Genomic DNA, 18,778 nt, shown 5'->3' with positions numbered 1-18,778 from the left:
TCTGAAAACAATGACTGAACACGCGTCTGTGTCACTGCTAAAGGTGTCATTTAACTGACGTAGAAACACTATTTTCTTGCTATACAAATGTGTGTCATGTCCCATCACACATAAGGCAGGCTGTAGTCCACCAAGGATATCCTCCATACATTTATGTTTGTTTTAAAAATTTCAACCAGGGTCCTGCTTTAGAACTACCTGCAAAAGGTGCCAAATAACCTCTTAACCATTTGCTCACTGTCAACTTCAGTCATGCCGGTCACCATGATTGCTATAAAAACACTAAACTACTGTAAACCAAATAATTAAATTGAGCTTGCATTGCATTAACTTAGCAGTGATACAGGTGTTTACCTTTTTTTTATTACCAAATAGCTTGAATTAATGTAACTTATAGCTGAAATATATCAGTAGAATTCAGCTGAGGGGGCACAACGCTGGTAACACAAAACAACTTTTAGCCAAGCAGCAACCCCAGATGCTACCGCTAAACGAGAATCACTCCACACAGACTCTCATTTTAAAATGCCCAACTTCAGCTACAAAGTGAACACCTTATTTTATTTTTCAAATTAACTAATTTAAATTGGCAAGTTGATATATTAAGTTGGTTTAATTGACAGGTGCGCTGACATGTACAGCTTTGGCTGGCAGCTGTCTGCTAGGCCAGTTCTTAACAAAATTATCTGACAAATAACACGGCCAGCTTTGTGGTACAGCCGTCAAAGAAGTCTGTGCTACATTTTTGGCAGGAGAAATTCTACACTGTATAATTCTGCTCCTCAGCACCAACTTAGCAGCCATTTGTGCCTGTTTGTTTGGGAATGCAGCTTGCTAACCGAGATAGCTAGCGTTAGCTGACAACTTGACTCTTTTAATCCTAATATGGTCACCTCAGGCTTTTTAAAACAAGTGTGTACCAACTATGAAGCCTCAAAATTCATAATCCAGAGACTACTGGGTAATTTCATAGACGTGTGGTCCATCATTTACATACAGTCTGTGCTTTTAGCCAAACAATGAGAACTGCTAATCAAAACAACTTTAGACTCAGCACCGCTCTTACTTAGGTTCTCAGTAACACACATAGCAAGTGTGAAGTGGATCGGATGAATGGTTGTTGAGAGACAAAGACGAGAAGAAACATAAACTAACATATTCAAACATGCATATTCCTGGATTTATTGGTGAAATCTTTTCATTTCCTCTCCTTATGTTCAGCATCGTCTTTCAGAAACGACTTGCAGCTTAGTGTGCTTTCAGATAAGAAATTAAAATCTTCTAATAAAATAATTAAAGGTTATTAGGATTTAATATAATTTAAAGCTACAGCAACTCTGCAGAAAACCAACAAGACAAAAAAGGAAAAAAAACAAAGTTACTTACATGTGCAATGGAACGCATCCTTGCCATTAAAACCTTTATTGCACTGGGAGCACTGGGTGGTGTGGTTTGAGCTGACTGGTGTAAAAACATGACCGTTCACAATCTTCTTGTCCTTCTCCTTGCCCTCCTTGTCCTTCTCCCGTTTGTCTCGCTCCTTTTCCTGCACAAATGGAAATTAATTAGTTAAGAAGACAACCCAACCTTGAACTTCGCTAATTGCTTCAACTTTGCCATCCAATTAGAAGTTTCGAAGTGAAGCGTGGTGACGTGTAGCATCCACTAACATACCAGACACTGACACTGGGCCAGTCGCTTCTGTTAAATTCCAATCTGAACCCTGCAGAGCAACATTATTACTCGGATGTAGGACGCAGCAGGAGGGTTTGCATATTAAGTGATGCATTATTTATCCTGACAACAAATTGTCTCATTAAGGAACTCTTTAAAATAAAATTCAGACACTTTGAATCCTTTTTTCTGAGGTGAGACAGAAGACTCAGAGGTGGAGATCTTCAATGACCATTTATCCCAAAAGGGCAGCATATTTTCATATTACGTATTCGTTTGGTTTCTCAAGACACTCGAATACTACTATTCAAAATCTCTTATGAAGAATGAGGCATTTCTGCAGGATGCATGACTGGTGACGGAGACACACTGTCTGGGAATCACTTCTATGACCTTTCCATAACAGTGTGGGCTTTCTGCTGCCTCTGCATTAATGGATGAGATCGTCCTCAGCAGCTGGTCATCTCTGGACACTGAGCTGAATCACAATCCCATAAAGTGATGCAGAGAAGAACAGAGCTCTCATTCTCTTGGATTTACATCACAGAGCCTCCACCCAAACCCAGAGGAAATGGGAAAATGCAGTTTTCCAGCTCATTTTAATGACCAGCCCTGGGCCTCTTGGTTTGAAGGGACCACAAAGCTCTGACATACTAGAGCTCATTTGGTTCAGCCATTTCAAGATACCAAAAGCCTGACTGGCCCACGCTATGTTTCAGAGCCAGTACAACACACAGCTTTCATTCTCACTTCCTGCAACAACTGTCTAACCAGCACTAAACCACAATAAACGGCCTGAAAAAGTATTCTTCATGGCAGCAAGAATGCTTGTTTGATATCACGCCTATTGATGCCCGGCAAAAAAAAAACAAAAACAAGAAAACGCCAGCAGTTCAACGCATTTGAAAAAGATGATTCTCTGTACTCTTTGTTTTGGCTGCAAGCATACACAACAGGATAAGTAATCACTAGTGACATCTAAACCAGAGATTTAAACAAAAAGACATTCCAGTAAAACACACTGTTAACGGGCAATGACTTCACTGGAAAAAGACATCAGCCCAGAGGAAAACACCAGCCCCTTTTAACATGATATTGTGACAGTCTCTTTCACTACAATTCAACTGGGAAACCAGAGCACTGTGTTAGCCTACCTCCAGCCAACCTTTCCATCTCAGTGAGAAGCCACGGCTCCCTGGGAAACTCCTGTATAACATCCCTGGTTGTGGCTCAGTGGCTCAAGCTACTACCAGCAAGTCTCCATTAGGAAGGCTGTGAATGAGGAAGTCACTGGCTCGCTGCGGGAGGTGCTATTTCTGCAATGACCCTTCCTTCAGTCTGACAGAGACATGATGACAAAACTGCACAAACTAGATCCCCTTCCAGAACAGTCAGACTTTCAATGTTTAACCTAAAGAGGAAGACACAAATTATCCTCCTTAAAACTGGTTCTGGTTTATTAACGACAGGAAGAAATGAGATTACCAATTCTTCAACACATTTGACAGTTACAGATGCAATCTCAATGCTCCAAGGAGAGCCAATAGACACCAGGCAAACCCATTTTGAACATCAAAGCTTTAACAGTGGCCAATAACTCTGACAGAGAGCAATGAGCTGCAGGCGGAGGGAAGCTTTTTCAGAATCCTGTTGCTTTAAAAGCAAAGTGACGGCTGAGGTTAGAGGGGAGATTATTAAACCACCAACTCTATCTTCCTGTTTTACTTCCTGTTCACCCTTCAGTGTCTCTTTGCAAGGGCTGCATATTTACAGGAAGCAAACAGACATTTCACTTCCCAATCAGAAATAAAAACTCTGTGCTAAATTCAGGGCATTTCAGACCCTTTAATCACCACATGGTACAAATTTAAATGCACGCTTTGTGATCAAAGCAGCTATGACTGGCAGCAGAAACATGGATATCTATCATTACAGCCCGTTTTTCTTTTCTAATACTTTCAGGTAGCATCTAACAGCAATTTTGATCATGAAGTAAACTACATATCAGAATAGCTATCAAAAGGTAATATGTTAATTTGTGGTTTTAGTGAAAACAGAATTTGCCTTTTGTACTTCCTGGTGCTGTGTGAGTGTCCTTTGGTTCAATATACTGTCACAACAATCACACACAGTTTATAGCTGTGTAAGGTCTACCACACAGCCCACAACTGGATATATTGGATATAAAAATGCTGTATAATTACATTACTGCTTATAATCTGTGAATTAAATGTAAGACTATTTAATACCTTCCAAGGCCTCTTTTTTGGGGAGAAGATTGAATGCAATTATTTTTACTTTTAAGCACCCACAGCTACCCCGTTGAGTTTTAAAGTCTTGATACAGACAACTGTATTCCTAAATCATATTAATGGCTACTGCAATACAGTAAATGCCACTTCTGCAATTTAAAGTGAGCAGTGCTGAGCATTGTGATTTTTAAATGCAGTACTGTACAATAATTTCCATGTCATAATAGTGTTGAAGCCATTGTTTCACTAAAGTGTCAGTGCACCCCAGGGCAGCTGTGGCTACAATGTAGCTTGCCATCGCCAGTGTGTGAATGTGTGTGTGAATGGGTGAATGACTGAATGTAGTGTGAAGCGCTTTGGGGTCCTTAGGGACTAGAAAAGCGCTATACAAATGCAGGCCATTTACCATAAAGTAACTTTAACTGATCGATATTTCAACAAACTAACAGCATATTATTGTCACCCTGTGACAGGAATGGAGACACTGCAGCTAGATCCCCTAACAGAGTACGAAGGGCAGGAGAAAGAAAGTCTGCTTTGACCACATCTTACATAGAGGCTTATCTCTCTGAGAAGACATTGCTGTGAGGCGCTTGGGAAATTTGAGAGTGGGAAGTTGCATCTAACAACGACTTGGGCAAAGGCAGGACATATAAGGAGCTTTTGACCCAGAGGGGCCTATTCATAGTTCTTAGAACTTTTTAAAGGAAGTCTTTTGTGTGGCGTTGCATGAGGGACCATCAAAGTTCTCAGAAGCTCATTTGTCTGTCATTTTTTACCTCCTACTTTACGGTTGATCCTCCAGCAGAAGGGGAAGCTCTAACTGACATAAGTGTGTGGTCTGAATGCAAGCATGCATTGCAACATGATGAACGTCTTATTTGTAAAAAGAACACGTAAACTTAACATAGAAATTACAGCAAAACCATCAGTTAGCTCTTAAACATGAAACACAAACAGTTGAGCTGGCAGGGAAGACCAGGCGTTATTAAGCCTGTGTGCTACAGAGGAAATAAAAACTCCTGTCACCTCCTTGAAGGAAAACAAAAGTACTTCCTCTCAACTAACTTTTTCGCATAGAGTGAAGCCAGCGTAAGGAGAAAATAATGACGCTAGAATAGAAACTAAATGACACATTCATCAAAGTGAAGCTTAATTGGTTTGGTTTACTGCATGTTATCCTTGGAAAGAGCCATGCATTTGTTTGTAGAGTAGATGGAAAGGATTTGTTAAGCCTAGTTTATGGTCATCTCATTGGTTGTTTTGCATGCCAACTGCAAAGCTGCAAAAGTACAATCGCGATTTGAACGATAGGTATTCAAGAGAGTAGTAAGGACCCGAGATTCAGGAGCACTGTTATAAGCGTAGAAGCAAAGAAATTGGAGGTTTTTCCCACAGTTTTCTCTGGAGAGTGTCATCTTTTCAAACTCCTGCAGCATCTCACATTGTATCGGAGAATCTCTGAGCTCCTGTACTGATGTTTATTTGAAATGGTGGTAAAGACCAACATGATCTTACATTCATGCCTTCGACCTGCCTGCACCCGGTTCCCAAAACAAGGGGTGCACATCAATCTGAAACACCAAAGCATGACTCAGTTCTGATGCCAACATTGGCTTACGCTGCCACACGTAAACAGACTTTAATAAGGATTCTGGATCCTATTACCAGCCACAGTGGGAGCTCTGCCTGAGGTTTGTCTGTGATACACCTGACATAAAAAGACAATTAGCCACTCGTAATGTTATGTTATTTTAACTTAAATCAGAATGCAAGGCATCTGCCATCAGGAAACTCAAACGCACAGTATGCTCCAACTTATTCTTGTGGTTGTAGTTTAGTTGTTGCTATGCTAATCGCCGCCTGCTTAATACACCACGCACCTATTGGGAGTTGTAGTGAAAACAAAGAAAAGAAAAAGAGGACAAACATGTGTAGAACTGCCTATAACAGCCCTGCTGTGAGACTGAAGCTAGTCAGGGACCAACAGAACAAGAAGCTTAAGATTCATATATGTGTGAATACTTGAAAACTGTGGTTGGGCATTAACTGCTCACTGCTCAAAGGGGATACACTTGTAAGAAAACACTGAAGGTGGTTGCCTACTGAATGAACTGTAAGAAGCAGACTACAGTGAAGTGTAGTCAAAAGAAGAAAAACTCCATGTTCCCTCACCCTGGTCTTTTTGTACATCTTGTTCTTGAGGTAGCTGAAGGTCCGGCTAACTTTTGTCACACTCTTTCCCTCTGTGTCACTCCGCAGAGGCCCAGGCTCCTCCTCTGATATACTGGAACACACAAACAGGTTTAATTTCATCTCCAGCAGCTGCATTCACACAGCATACCTGTTCACACATTGTGAAATGGTTCTTTGAAGCACCATAAAGGTCTTATGGAATAATTTGACCACTACTCCACACTGCTCTTTATAGGACTATAAAAGGTCCTCCAAGCAATGAAAGCCTGAAGAACAATTTTCTGGTAAAATGTAAGCGCAGGATTAGACTGACCTGTATGCTAGTGACCCAGAGGTGCTGGAAAATCTCATACCTGGAAAAAAAAAGGAGAGGAAGTGAGTGGCAGGATAGTAAAAACAAAAAAATATGTCTTTAGGGGCTGACCGCACTTTTCTTATTTTTCCTGATTATAATTGAGAGTAAGCTACAGATTTGGCTCCCTAAAGGTAAATATGCAACACTTTAGGTACCCTTGTACAGCTGTGTGACAACTGACAACCCACTGACATGACTAAAGGAGGCCAACAGCTATGTCGAGGACTTCCTTTTCTACCATGTCCTTTAAAGGTGACCTATTGTGATCCCCCCCCCATTATGGTCAACTAAAGCACAAAGCTGAAACTATAAACACAACAACCCCACACAACTGCAAGGGGCAGCCAATCAGCAGAAAGTGTAAAAGCTATTTTTTGCCATCCCCAACTTCAGAGGCCAATTTCAAGTAATAATTAACAATAAAAATGATTGAAGTATAATTTTAGTAAACAGAAGTGAGCTAAACTGCTCTGTTTTGAGACAGGGGGATAAATGAGGGGCTGTAATACAGTCAAAGACTAAAATTATAGAGTTTTAAATTATCGTGCATTGAAGGCTGGACAATGGATGATGACTCGGGCAAAATTCATATTTTTTGGTTTGCTCATCCTATTAGAACAAAGCTATGCTGGGTGTAGCTCCTCCCAGACTCTATTGTTGAAAATCTGGATTTTCTGGCTGCAGTAACAGCCAGAACACGTGTGTTTTTCAATTAATCTCTGTGCCAAACGTTAAGCACAGAGTTAAACATAAGGCATGCATCTTTTCTAGGCAACGAGCTGCTTCTCTCTAAACAATCATTTCTACCAATATCCAGACGCACACGAAAATATGCAAAGCGCTGCTCGCATGCGCTGCAGAAGAAAGTCAAACCCAAAACAGGATAATGAGGACAAAATCTTGGCCTGCCTGTGTTCCCAGCAATGGAGACAAGGAGACAGAGAACAGTGCTAATGGAAATATTGCACAGATAAGAAAAAGGAAGGAATGCCTCGGTGTCTTTGACTAAAGGTGACAGGCTCGTATTTATCTGCAGAGAAGAAAGGGCTTCCTCAGTTCACCTGCGGTGTTTATGATTATTTTCCTCTTTCTCTGGTAATTGTGTTTCAGTTTTTTCAAAAAGACTGAAGTAAAGCTAGTTTATGTAAAGGTCATCCGATTCTTGTGCTGCGTAGGAAACACGAGAAGCCAAGGTCTTATTTATTGCTGTCAACATGGATTATAATTTAAACACAATGCTGCCTAGGCGAAAGGTGATTTTCTACACTAGCAATCTGGCTACAAGCGTTGTCTAATTGCATTCTCACACTGCAAGTAGATTAATATCAGCAGCAATTAGAAGCTTCTTCATGACAAGATTGTTGCGGCTGAATGTTTGGACTTTATCTTTGATGAAGTTTAAAGAGTAAAAATTTTAATTTTCCTTCAGACAACTTTGCTTCTTCTGTTTGACTCAGTCTAGGAAGCGTTTCACGCACACACTTCATGTTGAGTCACAAGTAAACACTTCAGTGTGGGTATCAGGCTAGCTGCTAGCTGATCTGGGTGCATCGCTGTCATCTTTGCAGCTCAGATCCAGGTTGCTAACCGGAGCAGCTACTGTTCTCCTTCTGACATCACAGCTATTTTCTACTGCAGCTAAGTTTACATGTCAGTACTTACTGAAGTCATCCTCATCATCACTAGATGAGGAGTCCCCATAAATGAACTGAGACTTAGATTTGGTGAGGATGGGGGAAAGGTTGAAAGAGAAGGAAATTCGCCTCTTACGTCTCAGGCGTCCCACCGCTGGGGAGCAGGAAGGAAAGAACCACAACAGGCACTGATCACTTATTGAAATATATAATAACCTAATAAATAGTGAGGATGGGGGCAGGAAGTGGAGATGTACGGGAAACGTGTAATAAGAGCGATTCAGTTTAAATATCTGCATGTTAAACTACCACTTTCTCTCTTTATCTAGCTTTTTGACCTTTTTTTCTATTCTCTTTGCGATGGGGCTTACAGTGAAAAACATAATGAACTCTAAATTTCCAATTACAAGCTGAAATGATTGTGTCCCTCTGCTGAGTCTGGTGATGTTAAAATGAGGAAATGAAGAATGAGGACTTGGCATTGTACTTAAATTTAGTAAGTTAAAGCCTAAAGAGGATAACAAATAAAACCAAAGGATAAAAAGGTGAAGAAAAGGGCTGAATGTTACAAGAAGGAACTTGATAGCTGCCTCATAACGTGTCACTCACCATCGATGTCTCTCTGGCTGATGGCCAGCATAGATACAGACTTAGTGAGGGGCAGACTCATGGGAGGACAGCTGTTTCGCAGGGGCCGATATCGTCTGGATTTCTGCAGCAAGAGACAGGAGACTGAATGAAACCAAGTGCATGAAAATGTTAAAAAAAAAATGGAGTGAGCCAGGCAGCGATAATGTGGAACAAAGCATTGCCAGCCAGTCAACTGGAAACAGGAACATGAACTAAAAGAGGAAACTCGGCATTTTGAATCGGGAATTTGTTTTAAATTCAATGGGAGAAGTATAAATCTGCCCGAAGAAAGTCATGTTTATTAATTCTCACTAATCCCCAAACTGACAAGGCTCAGATTTCCCTTGACTGTTTATAAGTCTTGTTTATGTACAAGCTTTACAACGACTCTTTTCTCTCGTGAATTAGGCTGTGTGGGTTTTTCAGGATCTCTTGGTGGCCGACTGTGTGACAGTGTAAAGAAGTGGCAACATATCAACAAACTTCATGTGTGAGTGTGTTTATTAGCTCACTGGGTCATGCACTCTGCTATACTCCCCCCGGTCCTCCTGTTCCTCTGTCAGAGAAACCAAAGAGCCTCTGTCATCGCTGTCTTGCCGGGGAATCCTTATAGGTTCTAGGATACGGGGCCCCTGGCTGGTGGGGCCCCTGAGCTCTTCAGGGCTTCCACTGAGCCCCTCCAAGCTGTAACTGTGTACAAACAGAAAGCAGAGATGACCTCAATAAAAGAACACACACTGTATTCAACATAATCACATCTTTCTGAATGTACACAACTGTCGCTGCAGCAAACACAAACACACAAAGATGTACCTGTTGTCACACACACACACACACACACACACACACACACACACACACACACACACACACACACACACACACACACACACACACACACACACACACACACACACACACACAGCTGGTCCTACACTGTGTTTAGCCAGCTGAGTTATCACTAGCCTCTGGAGCAGATTTACAGCTGAAGCAGCTGCAAATGACTCCCAACATCAGCATCAGCATGGAGAGCTCTGCAGCTGTGATTTACAAACCCAATTACATCGAGCTATGACTGGAAATAAAAGGCCTTGAAAAATCCAATCCAATGATTATGGAGAGGAAAACTACTGCTACATTTCAGGATGAGCTATGCCACGAGGCTGCAGCTCTATTCGCTTCAGGACAGACTCTATGATAGTTAAAGCTCCAGCAGTAAATCTCTCATCTCCGGCCCATGGGTTTGTATGCTACTCCATTATCCAGCAAATCATCAGTCCAACTCATCCAAGCTTCACTAACTAAAACCAGAGTAAAAGAATCATGATTTGGTGATTATAAGTGTCCAGAGTGGAGCAGCACTCACCTATCCTCAGGGCTGTGAATGTAGATGGCTATATCTGTCATACTAAGGCCTCCTTGGTGGCAGTATTATTACATACTATTCTACAGAGCCACAGGGCCCTCCATGCTCAAACACTAGCAGCTATTTCAGCTCCCTCTCTCTCCTTGGTGTAGAAGGTTGCTGACTGAAAGGGTTGGGCATTCATATACACACGAAAACACCCACAACAACGGCTAATGCAAATCAAGCAGCATGTAAATATGCCATGTTCAAATAAGGACATGTGCCCTCGGCAAATAAGAAAACATCAAACAGTAATGCAGTACACCTGAGGAAACAACTTCCACACTGTAGCCAATGGCGAGGGGGCGGGGGCACATGCTCATACTAAGAGAAAGTGAGGTGAAAGAGGTTAGGAGAGTGATGGGAAGATTGATAAGAGAGTATGGCAGAGTGGCAGTGAAGCACACAGATGAGGACATGAGGATAGAGTTGCAGGCGTATCTGAGAACACTGGCGTTATTCTGAAATAACTGGGCAGAGTGGATGTACTTTACATCGTGAAGCATAAACATTGCAAATGGGTTAAAGCTGATTTCCTGCTGCAGCGTTGTTGTAATATCAGTAGCAGACAGGAAATCAAGTTGAACCCAGGGTGTTTCCCAGAAATGAAAAACTGGCAGAATAGCCAAGGCACCATTAACACAGCTGGAGCCGCTGCTAGGGTGGCCGCTGGCTTCTTGAACGTGACAGATGTGACCAGATGGTTACAGCAGTGGACTGTGACAATAACAGACTTGTCTTCATTACAACTTGACAGAGATGGAGGAGGGGTGATATTATTGGCCATTATTAGCTAGTAAGCATTGATATATCTGTATTAAAATACATGTCAGCCAGCAAGTGATGAGAATCTGGAGGTAAGAAATACTACAGTCTGTGGACCAAGGAGTCGTTAATATATACTGAAGTCAAAAATATAAGTAATGTTTAACCCTGATTGTGATTCTGTGATTATGCATCTAATTAAAACTAGCACAAGTGTGGAAGACACTAGTGCTAGCGGTGGGTATAGATATTGGTTTTTGTTTATGTTAAATATATTGTATTAACTTCATTTCATGTTTTATTTTCTGTATTTATTTTTCTGTTTTTTTCTCTTGTTCATTAACTAACTTGTGGAGCACTTCGGTCAAACTCAGTCAAACTAGCCCAACAAAGAGTCCAGTCCACTGGATAGCCGTGAATACTTCAGAGATGAAGGGCTTAATATTTGTACTTTTCAGTGTAAGAATGAATCACCTAATGAGAGTGAATCATTGTCAGTCTTTACCGGTCCCTGCCGTTTGAGATCAAATTGGACTGTATGGACTAAAATGAGTTTGACAATGCTAATCTACACCATGAACCTGTCTTTTATCACCAAGAAGCTCTCTACACCATTCCTGAACAAACTTATTTTCAGTTAGATATTTTTTTTAGTAAGTTTTTATTAAAAATGTTACATTTTAGTTTGAGTCTTACTTTAACTCATTTTGATGACCTTATTAAAAGGATAATAATCAGGAGAAAGAGTTGACATGTTTACACCAGTTATTAAAATATAAATACCTAATTCTAATTAGCCTTTAGTCATTAGTGCAAAATATCGCTTCATATATATTACTATTTACAGCCTAGTTTTATTTTTATTTTATTTAACTGAAGAAGTTTTTCCACTCCTAGCTTAGTTTTCAGTTTAATTAACTACAATAACCACGACACACTTCAGATGTGTCTTACTAAAGAAACCTTTTACAGTTTTCAGACACTGTTGTCAAACATTTTCATATCCAACAGACTTTCTGAGTAGGAGTGTAAGCATTCGGCTCACCCAGCAGAGTTGAAATAGATCTATTCTGCATATAATCAAGATCAAGTGAAAGATGCTGACTCTTTTTTTTCCACTGCTTCCTCCCTCCTCCTTCTGGGTCAAAGAGCAACATTTCATACAGTCAACAAAGCTATTTTGCAGTGAGAACAACTTGCATTCTGTTTTTACTGCTGCAGCCCACTGTCTTCTGTCTTCTGATGTTTTAGAGTTTTGAATAATTCTCTACAGGAAGTTATTAAACCCACAAAATAAAAAAAAATAAAAAACAATCGTCTGTTCTAAAACTCTAGCCAATGCAGTTCAGCCTCCAGAAAGAGAGGAGCTAAACTCCTCTCTTTCTGTGTGGCTGCTTGTTATTACCAATGCTATACAAAACAGCGGTGCCACCACCACCCATTTGCCACAGTATTTCATACAAACTCCAACGGGGGTGAAAAGAGAGCAGCATTTTTCAGAGCAGTTGCCTGCAGGGACGGAGAGAATGCAACAGCAGTTCAGCAAGCATACATTAAAAGCCGGGAGGTCCACAAAGGGCACGACTGCATAAATTTGCCATAGCATGCCACTAAAAAGCAGGGCAAGCTTAACAAAACATGAACTGATGAATGTGATGTATTAATACCTTCTCCTGTGAAAGGCCGGCTTCCTCTCACCAGAGCTACGAGTGGAACTGGAGGTGATGGAGACGGAGACAGAGACAGAGTTGTGGATGAAGGTGGAAATGAAGTGGGATTTAAACGGAAGCCATGACAGCAAGAAAATAATTAATCAACGAACTGTTCTTATTGCCGATGGGACCATTGGATTTTTATGGCTACCACTGTATAGGTAATGATCTAAGAGAAGACAAGAGTGATCAGACTGCTGTACTCAGAGTAAATGATGAAAGATGATAAGCATGAAATAATTGTGGTGATATCTTTGCTCATAGTTTCAAAATGATGTTTAGTATTCCCACCTCACAGTGAGATTGCTGGTACAAACTAAAGTTTCCACAGGCAAAAGCTTGCATCTCATCATTCAGCAGCTTGTAGAAGCACCTTTAGCAGCTCTAAGTTGAAGTAATCATTTCATGTATGAGTCATCACACATCAGTCTCTCACATTTTTTAGTGGAGGAAGTCTGGCCAACTTTTCTCTATAACATTGTTTCAGTTCATTGAGGTTTGTGGACATTAGTGATTGCAAATGAAGGTGGCCAAAGAAAAAAAAGTAAAAACAGGAAAGCACTGAATCATCACCCCTGCACCACAGTGATTGACAGCAGGTATGAGGTGTTTGTGCTGATATGCTGCGTTTGGCTTTCCCCAAATATAGAGCTGTGAATTATTATCAAACATTTCCACTTTGACCTCATCTGTCTAAAGGACAATGTTTCAGACGTCTTGTGGTTTATTCAGATGCAATTTTACAAAGCCAAGTTGTGCTTCATATTCTTTTTAAGCTTTGTCCTGGCAAAGAAGTCTTTTTTTGTCTGTACTTCCATGAAATTTAACATTTAAAAGGCCAACTGAGGCCTGCAGAGTCTGATGTCATTCTTCTGTTTGTGGCATTGCAGGATCTGACTTTGGTGTGAATTTACTGGAAGGTCGGAAGATTCTTAAAACTTGAGCTTTTATAGAGGTTTTCACACTTGCCGATGACGAGTGAAGCCAGTGTATTGGAATATCAGCACATACCTGCTACATTCCCTCTTAATTTGTATGAAAGCAATAAAGGTGTACTTTATTTTTCACATGACTGCACATAATCCTGTGAAAATGTTCTTTTTCGTGGAACTGTACATCTTCTAATCAACTGATAATAACACAGCATGAATTGAAACACTCAATAGACAGAAATGTGTCAAACAAAATGTTTGGGATTCAAAGTTAGAGTTCCAGTTGAGTATTGTGAGCAGAAACCCTATTTGTATCATAACCACATGAAGGACAGAGTCTCTGCTGGTCAGTGGACAACCTCTGAAGTCAACTTTAAAGGATGTTACTGGATTCCGACAAGAATTATCCTTGTGCATTCATCCCCTGTGATACCATTTAGCAAGATAACCTATCCTCTAATTAGTGAACTTTAGAGTTGCTGGTACCGGAGGAGTTAAGAGTAGTGTGGGCGCACTGGTACCCTATTACCAGGCTTTATTTCCAGTCTGTGCTAAACTATGATAACAGCCTCCCGGTTTTTAATGGTAACACTATTTTGAAGGCCACTTCACATTTCAAAGAGTATTCTGCAGTCGGTTACTTGTCCACCTCAGAAATTAGACAGATTTTCATTCTTTCAAATCTATCAGAAGAAGGACTCTGTATCATCGGCAGAGACTCTGAGGAATGCATCTGTGGTGCCCTATGTTTTCGTTTGTTTGCTTCACACTTTAAGTCAATTTTTTCAGGCACACTTTGTGGTGCATGATGTCTCCACAGACAGCTGTTTAAACCAAACAAATTTACTGAACTTGACGAACATAACGCACCATAATACCACACTGTATCTAAAAGTATCGATGATTCCTTCCTGCTGCGACCACATGAAAGCTGCCTTTATCCAGTAAACTTCTGTTTAGACCAGCTGCTCCTTTCAGCTCCTCTGTGCTGACAGACATCTGTTTGGCATCTCTGTCTGAGGATGGAGTTTGTGTGGACTGAACAGATCAAATGCTTCAGTAGGGCTTATGCAACACTCATGTCCCTTTTATTGTGGATTCCTAATAATCTTTGGCAACCAAATAAGCATAATTACCAAATGCTAGACTGTTACTTTAAAATGTCACCAAACACTATACGAGACATTCCGAAATCTTGTTTTTCTCATAATTTAAAATCTCATTACATTTATTTTGTCTTTTTTTAAAAAATATGTGTCCTAGACCCCACTCACACACAGGCAAACCCCCTGGTAACCTTTGTTTATAGGGAAAAATGTGTATTCCCTGACAGGCTGGCGAGTGTTTGCTGGAGCGGTTACTGTTGCAAGTTGCAACGACGTATATGGTGCTGCACTAAAGAAAAACCTCCTTGCAATTGTTTTGTTTGCTAGCAGATTGCCACGGTTTCCTGTAGTTTGCATAGAAGAATCAATTTGCACCTTGTGAAATGGTAAGCCACGACTTTTACTTTCAAGGCAAACATTCTCCATTTTGGGTTTGTGTTTGTCACGGGGTGGAAATGGACAAGTTAACTAGATTTTTATCTCGCATGAGTTGCTGTGTTTTATTATTGCTAATATTTTAATATTGTATAGTGTTTTATTCTTGTTTTATTGCATGCTTTTATTTTATTTATTGTTGAATTGTCCTGGAGAGACTATACCCCTCCCTGATTACAAACTTGGCAGACCTGGGAGGTCACAGAGGCCCAATAAGAGGGCCTAGCCGGTCAGGAGAAGCAGGGCAGCAGAGATGGCGGAGTAGATGCTGGCAGGCAGCGGCGGCGGCCGCAAGCAGAGGGCGGCGTTGGTGTGCAGTACGTGGCAAGGGCATATAACGGCCAGTGCGTAGAGAAGCAGTGAGAGCTGTGCTGCTGCTGGAATAGCTTGACGCCAGAGGACACTGTGGTGGGGGATTAGTTTGGAGTGGGACAGCGCCCTACCTCCGACGGTGAGACCATAGTGCTGGCGTGCCACAGAAAAGCGGCGGGCAGAGTTAGGAGCTCTGCCCATCCGGGCACTCCGGATCAGAGAGACTGACAGGACGGCCGGGGATGCCGCCGGGTTTTCCTTGCCCGCTCCGATTTTGCTGGATTTTAACGCCGTGGCTGACCCCACTGGACTTTTAGTGTGTTTATGTTTTATTTTGATTTTTACTGTGTGTTCTCCCTGGCCAGGGTTGTTTTAATTGCTTTTAAATTTTTAACTGTTTTTGTATAAAAACTTATGTTTTAGTGATACAGTTTTTATATCGTTCTGTTCCCTTGGCTGCTCCACTGCTCCGACCGTTTTTTGGAGGGTTTCCCTCCTTTAATAACACCTGTTAATCCACTATTACATGTTGACTAGAGGAGGTCGCAGTACCCTCTTTATGATTTTACTTAGCGAGTCAGTAGGCTTCTATGTGACTGGTCCTTATTTAGGTTGATCTATAATGATATGATATGATATGATATGATATGATATGAGTTACTTAGCAAAGCTGGAGAAATGAGCCTAGCTTTTGACTTTATTATGATCAGGAAATCTGGGTAGCAAAACAAGACAGCATATTAACCATGCATGCTTTCTTCATGGCCATCCGGTATAGGCCAGACTTCCAAACACTGTCCTCCAGTGTTTGGAAGCTAGAGCCTATCACAATGTGTGACATGTCTCCGTTTGTGGGATAGAAATGCTCTAAAGTTCCACTTAAAGCGGGAAAACTGCCACCAATACATTGCAAAGTTGTATCACAGTTGAGCAGATGGTGATGCAGGCAAGAGGCATTTTTACATTAAGTTGCTGCCTAACTTTTGAAATAAATAATTTTATCTAAAAAGTAAATAATGATATCAAAAGTTGCTGTAAAACAATGCCTGCATATATACATCTAAGCTCTGTGGCTCATGAGGCAGCACAGGTTACTTAATAACTGAAAGGCCGGTGGTTCAATCCCCAGCTACTCTAATCTGCATCTTGAAATATCCTTGGGCATAATGAACCGGAGTTGCCCCAGTGCATCCATCGGAGCGTGAGCATGTGCACAAACGTAAGACGTAAGGTATAAGAAAAAAGTACTTGTGTGAATAAGGATTGTAGTAAAAAACGTTTCGAGTACTCAGAGTAGAAGAGTGCTATACAAGTTCCTGGCCATTTGCCATATACTAAAAACAATGGCCAATATATGATTAATGGATTTCTTTTAGACTCCCTGTGAATGAGTAATGGTCTCCAGTATCGTCAGGCTTTAACACACAGATGCACATATGAAATATACACTACTGTCAAAAGGAAAAACTTAATAAGACAGGGGATATTAAAAAGAAACTTGCATGTAAATTCCTCTACAGACCATCGCTAAGAGCCAATCATTTGAGCAGTGATGACAAAACAGCGTTAAGAGTCCCGTTCTAAAAGTCACTGTTAGCCTTTCTATTGAACCGATGTGTGTGAAATAATCTTGTTGTCAACTCGTGACAACTGTACAGTGTGGCTCTGAATGTGAAAGCGTGAGAACATGTGTTCATGTTGAAGTGCGTATCTGTGCATTTGTTTATAAGCATCTGTGTGTACAATTTTGGAAGCTCCCTGCCAACGCAAGACAAATGGCAACACAGCTGCTCACAGCATGAAGAGGAAACACTCAACATGGCACAGAAGGACTGACATCAACAAGCTCTAATAATGCTGAAAGAGGCACACATCAAGTCTGCTGACATCTACTGACTAACACCAGATTAACACCAGCAGCCAGTATCTAGGACGGAGGAGAAACATTTCTATTTCTACATCCACTTCATCAACAATGCAATTAGACATTATTCATCCTGAAGAACCCAGTATTCATCACTCTCACCTCCTCTGGTTCATCTCTCCGTCTCCTCCGTTGTTCTTTCCAGGACCCCAGCTGTGGCGGCGAAGAGGTGACAGGGAACGGTTGCTGTTACGAAAGAGACAGGAACGCCGCGGCACCTCAGTTACTCTATCTTTGGCCTCTTCTTCAGCCTCTCCTGCCCCTCCTCCTTCTCCACCTTCACTGTCCAGTCCTTCAGTGGTAGGTGCCACGGTCTGGATGCCCTCTTCTGGACTCCAGCTGCAGCCCAGGCCCTGGCTGCCCTCCGGGCTGGAGCTGGTCGGGCCGACGCTGGCGGTGTCGTCTGTGGAAGAGCAGGAGACCGAAACCTCGCTGGCACTGTCTCCTCCAGTCACAGGTTCATCATTCTGAAAGACATCCCAAAAAGAGAAAAGGTATAACTTTACACTACTTTAAAGCATTACTGTACCATCAAAAAGTTATGGTTTATCATGAGCCAGTATGCTAAATCAGCACTATATGAAGTCAATGCCACACTAATAAAATGTTGATTTATTATTTTAGGGAGCGCGGACACATGTAAATGCAACTGTTTCCACGTAAAGTATTAATTTCCAGGTTTAATCAAGTAATGCGCTTGTGAACCGTGAACAGTAACTGAAAGTGTGAAGAGTCTGGCTCTGCTCTGAGAACCACAGGAAGTGGAGCGTGAGAACATGTGTGTGCTTACTAAGCTATTGTGAGGCAAGGTTGTGGATGACAACTTGAGGAATTAGTGATAATCAACGGCAAAAAAAATCCCACAAAAAAGCCTGCAGACGCTATGTCTCAACAGCTGCTCAGCTGATATCTATCCATTTATGGTCCCTAGGTGCATAAGGCTAAATCATTTATTGTAAGTGAACAAAGCTCTCCTGCCCTCTCACTGGCTGGTTCTATTTTTGCTTGGGTCACATGGTACACATTACACAGAGTGGATAGCACCACCTTACATTAACCCTGGCCTTGGTGACGGTATCCTACAATCCTACAAGGGAACAATAGGACTATACGAAGGACCCAAAAGGTTCATTCTGTTCATCTGGAAGTAGCGTAGTGTTTTCTATATGGAGGACCACACAACCCCAATAACAGGAGACTATTTAAGATCCATAATGTGATTTGTCATTTTATTACACCTGCAGTTTAAGGGCAGAATGTAACAGAACAGGAAAAAAAGGGCACTCCAACACAGCATAATAAATATGAATAAAACATAACACAGCAAAACAGATGTCCTTGAAATCATTGTTAATTACTCGGGCTATCACTTTGTATATCCATCAGCATTTCTTCACTGAGGCATGAGATGAATTAAGAGTAAGCTGAAGAGCCATTTAACCC

At 41.3% G+C, this 18,778-nt stretch overlaps 1 protein-coding gene across 8 annotated transcripts in view; it reads right to left on the bottom strand.

Moving 5' to 3' along the window:
• Positions 1-18,778, bottom strand: part of akap13a (A-kinase anchoring protein 13a) — a 122,445-nt gene that overhangs the window by 33,029 nt on the left and 70,638 nt on the right. For 5 of the 8 annotated variants that reach the window (XR_013908480.1, XM_026174648.2, XM_080300160.1 and 2 more), the window contains exons 12-19: positions 17,438-17,802; positions 12,582-12,629; positions 9,254-9,431; positions 8,721-8,823; positions 8,140-8,265; positions 6,436-6,475; positions 6,102-6,213; positions 1,387-1,546 (exon numbers count right to left, since the gene is read on the bottom strand). Coding sequence is in view for 7 of the 8 variants with exons in the window: in XM_026174648.2 (XP_026030433.2) it covers positions 1,387-1,546; positions 6,102-6,213; positions 6,436-6,475; positions 8,140-8,265; positions 8,721-8,823; positions 9,254-9,431; positions 12,582-12,629; positions 17,438-17,802 (1,132 nt within the window). In the remaining variant the exon portion in view is untranslated. The remainder of the gene's footprint in view (positions 1-1,386; positions 1,547-6,101; positions 6,214-6,435; positions 6,476-8,139; positions 8,266-8,720; positions 8,824-9,253; positions 9,432-12,581; positions 12,630-17,437; positions 17,803-18,778) is intronic. The other 3 variants (XM_026174671.2, XM_080300176.1, XM_080300174.1) reach the window with 2 other exon arrangements.

The sequence above is a fragment of the Astatotilapia calliptera genome, chromosome 1 (assembly GCF_964374335.1).
Source record: "Astatotilapia calliptera chromosome 1, fAstCal68.1, whole genome shotgun sequence".
Taxonomy (NCBI): Eukaryota; Metazoa; Chordata; class Actinopteri; order Cichliformes; family Cichlidae; genus Astatotilapia; species Astatotilapia calliptera.
This window is presented reverse-complemented; position numbering and strand designations above follow the sequence as displayed.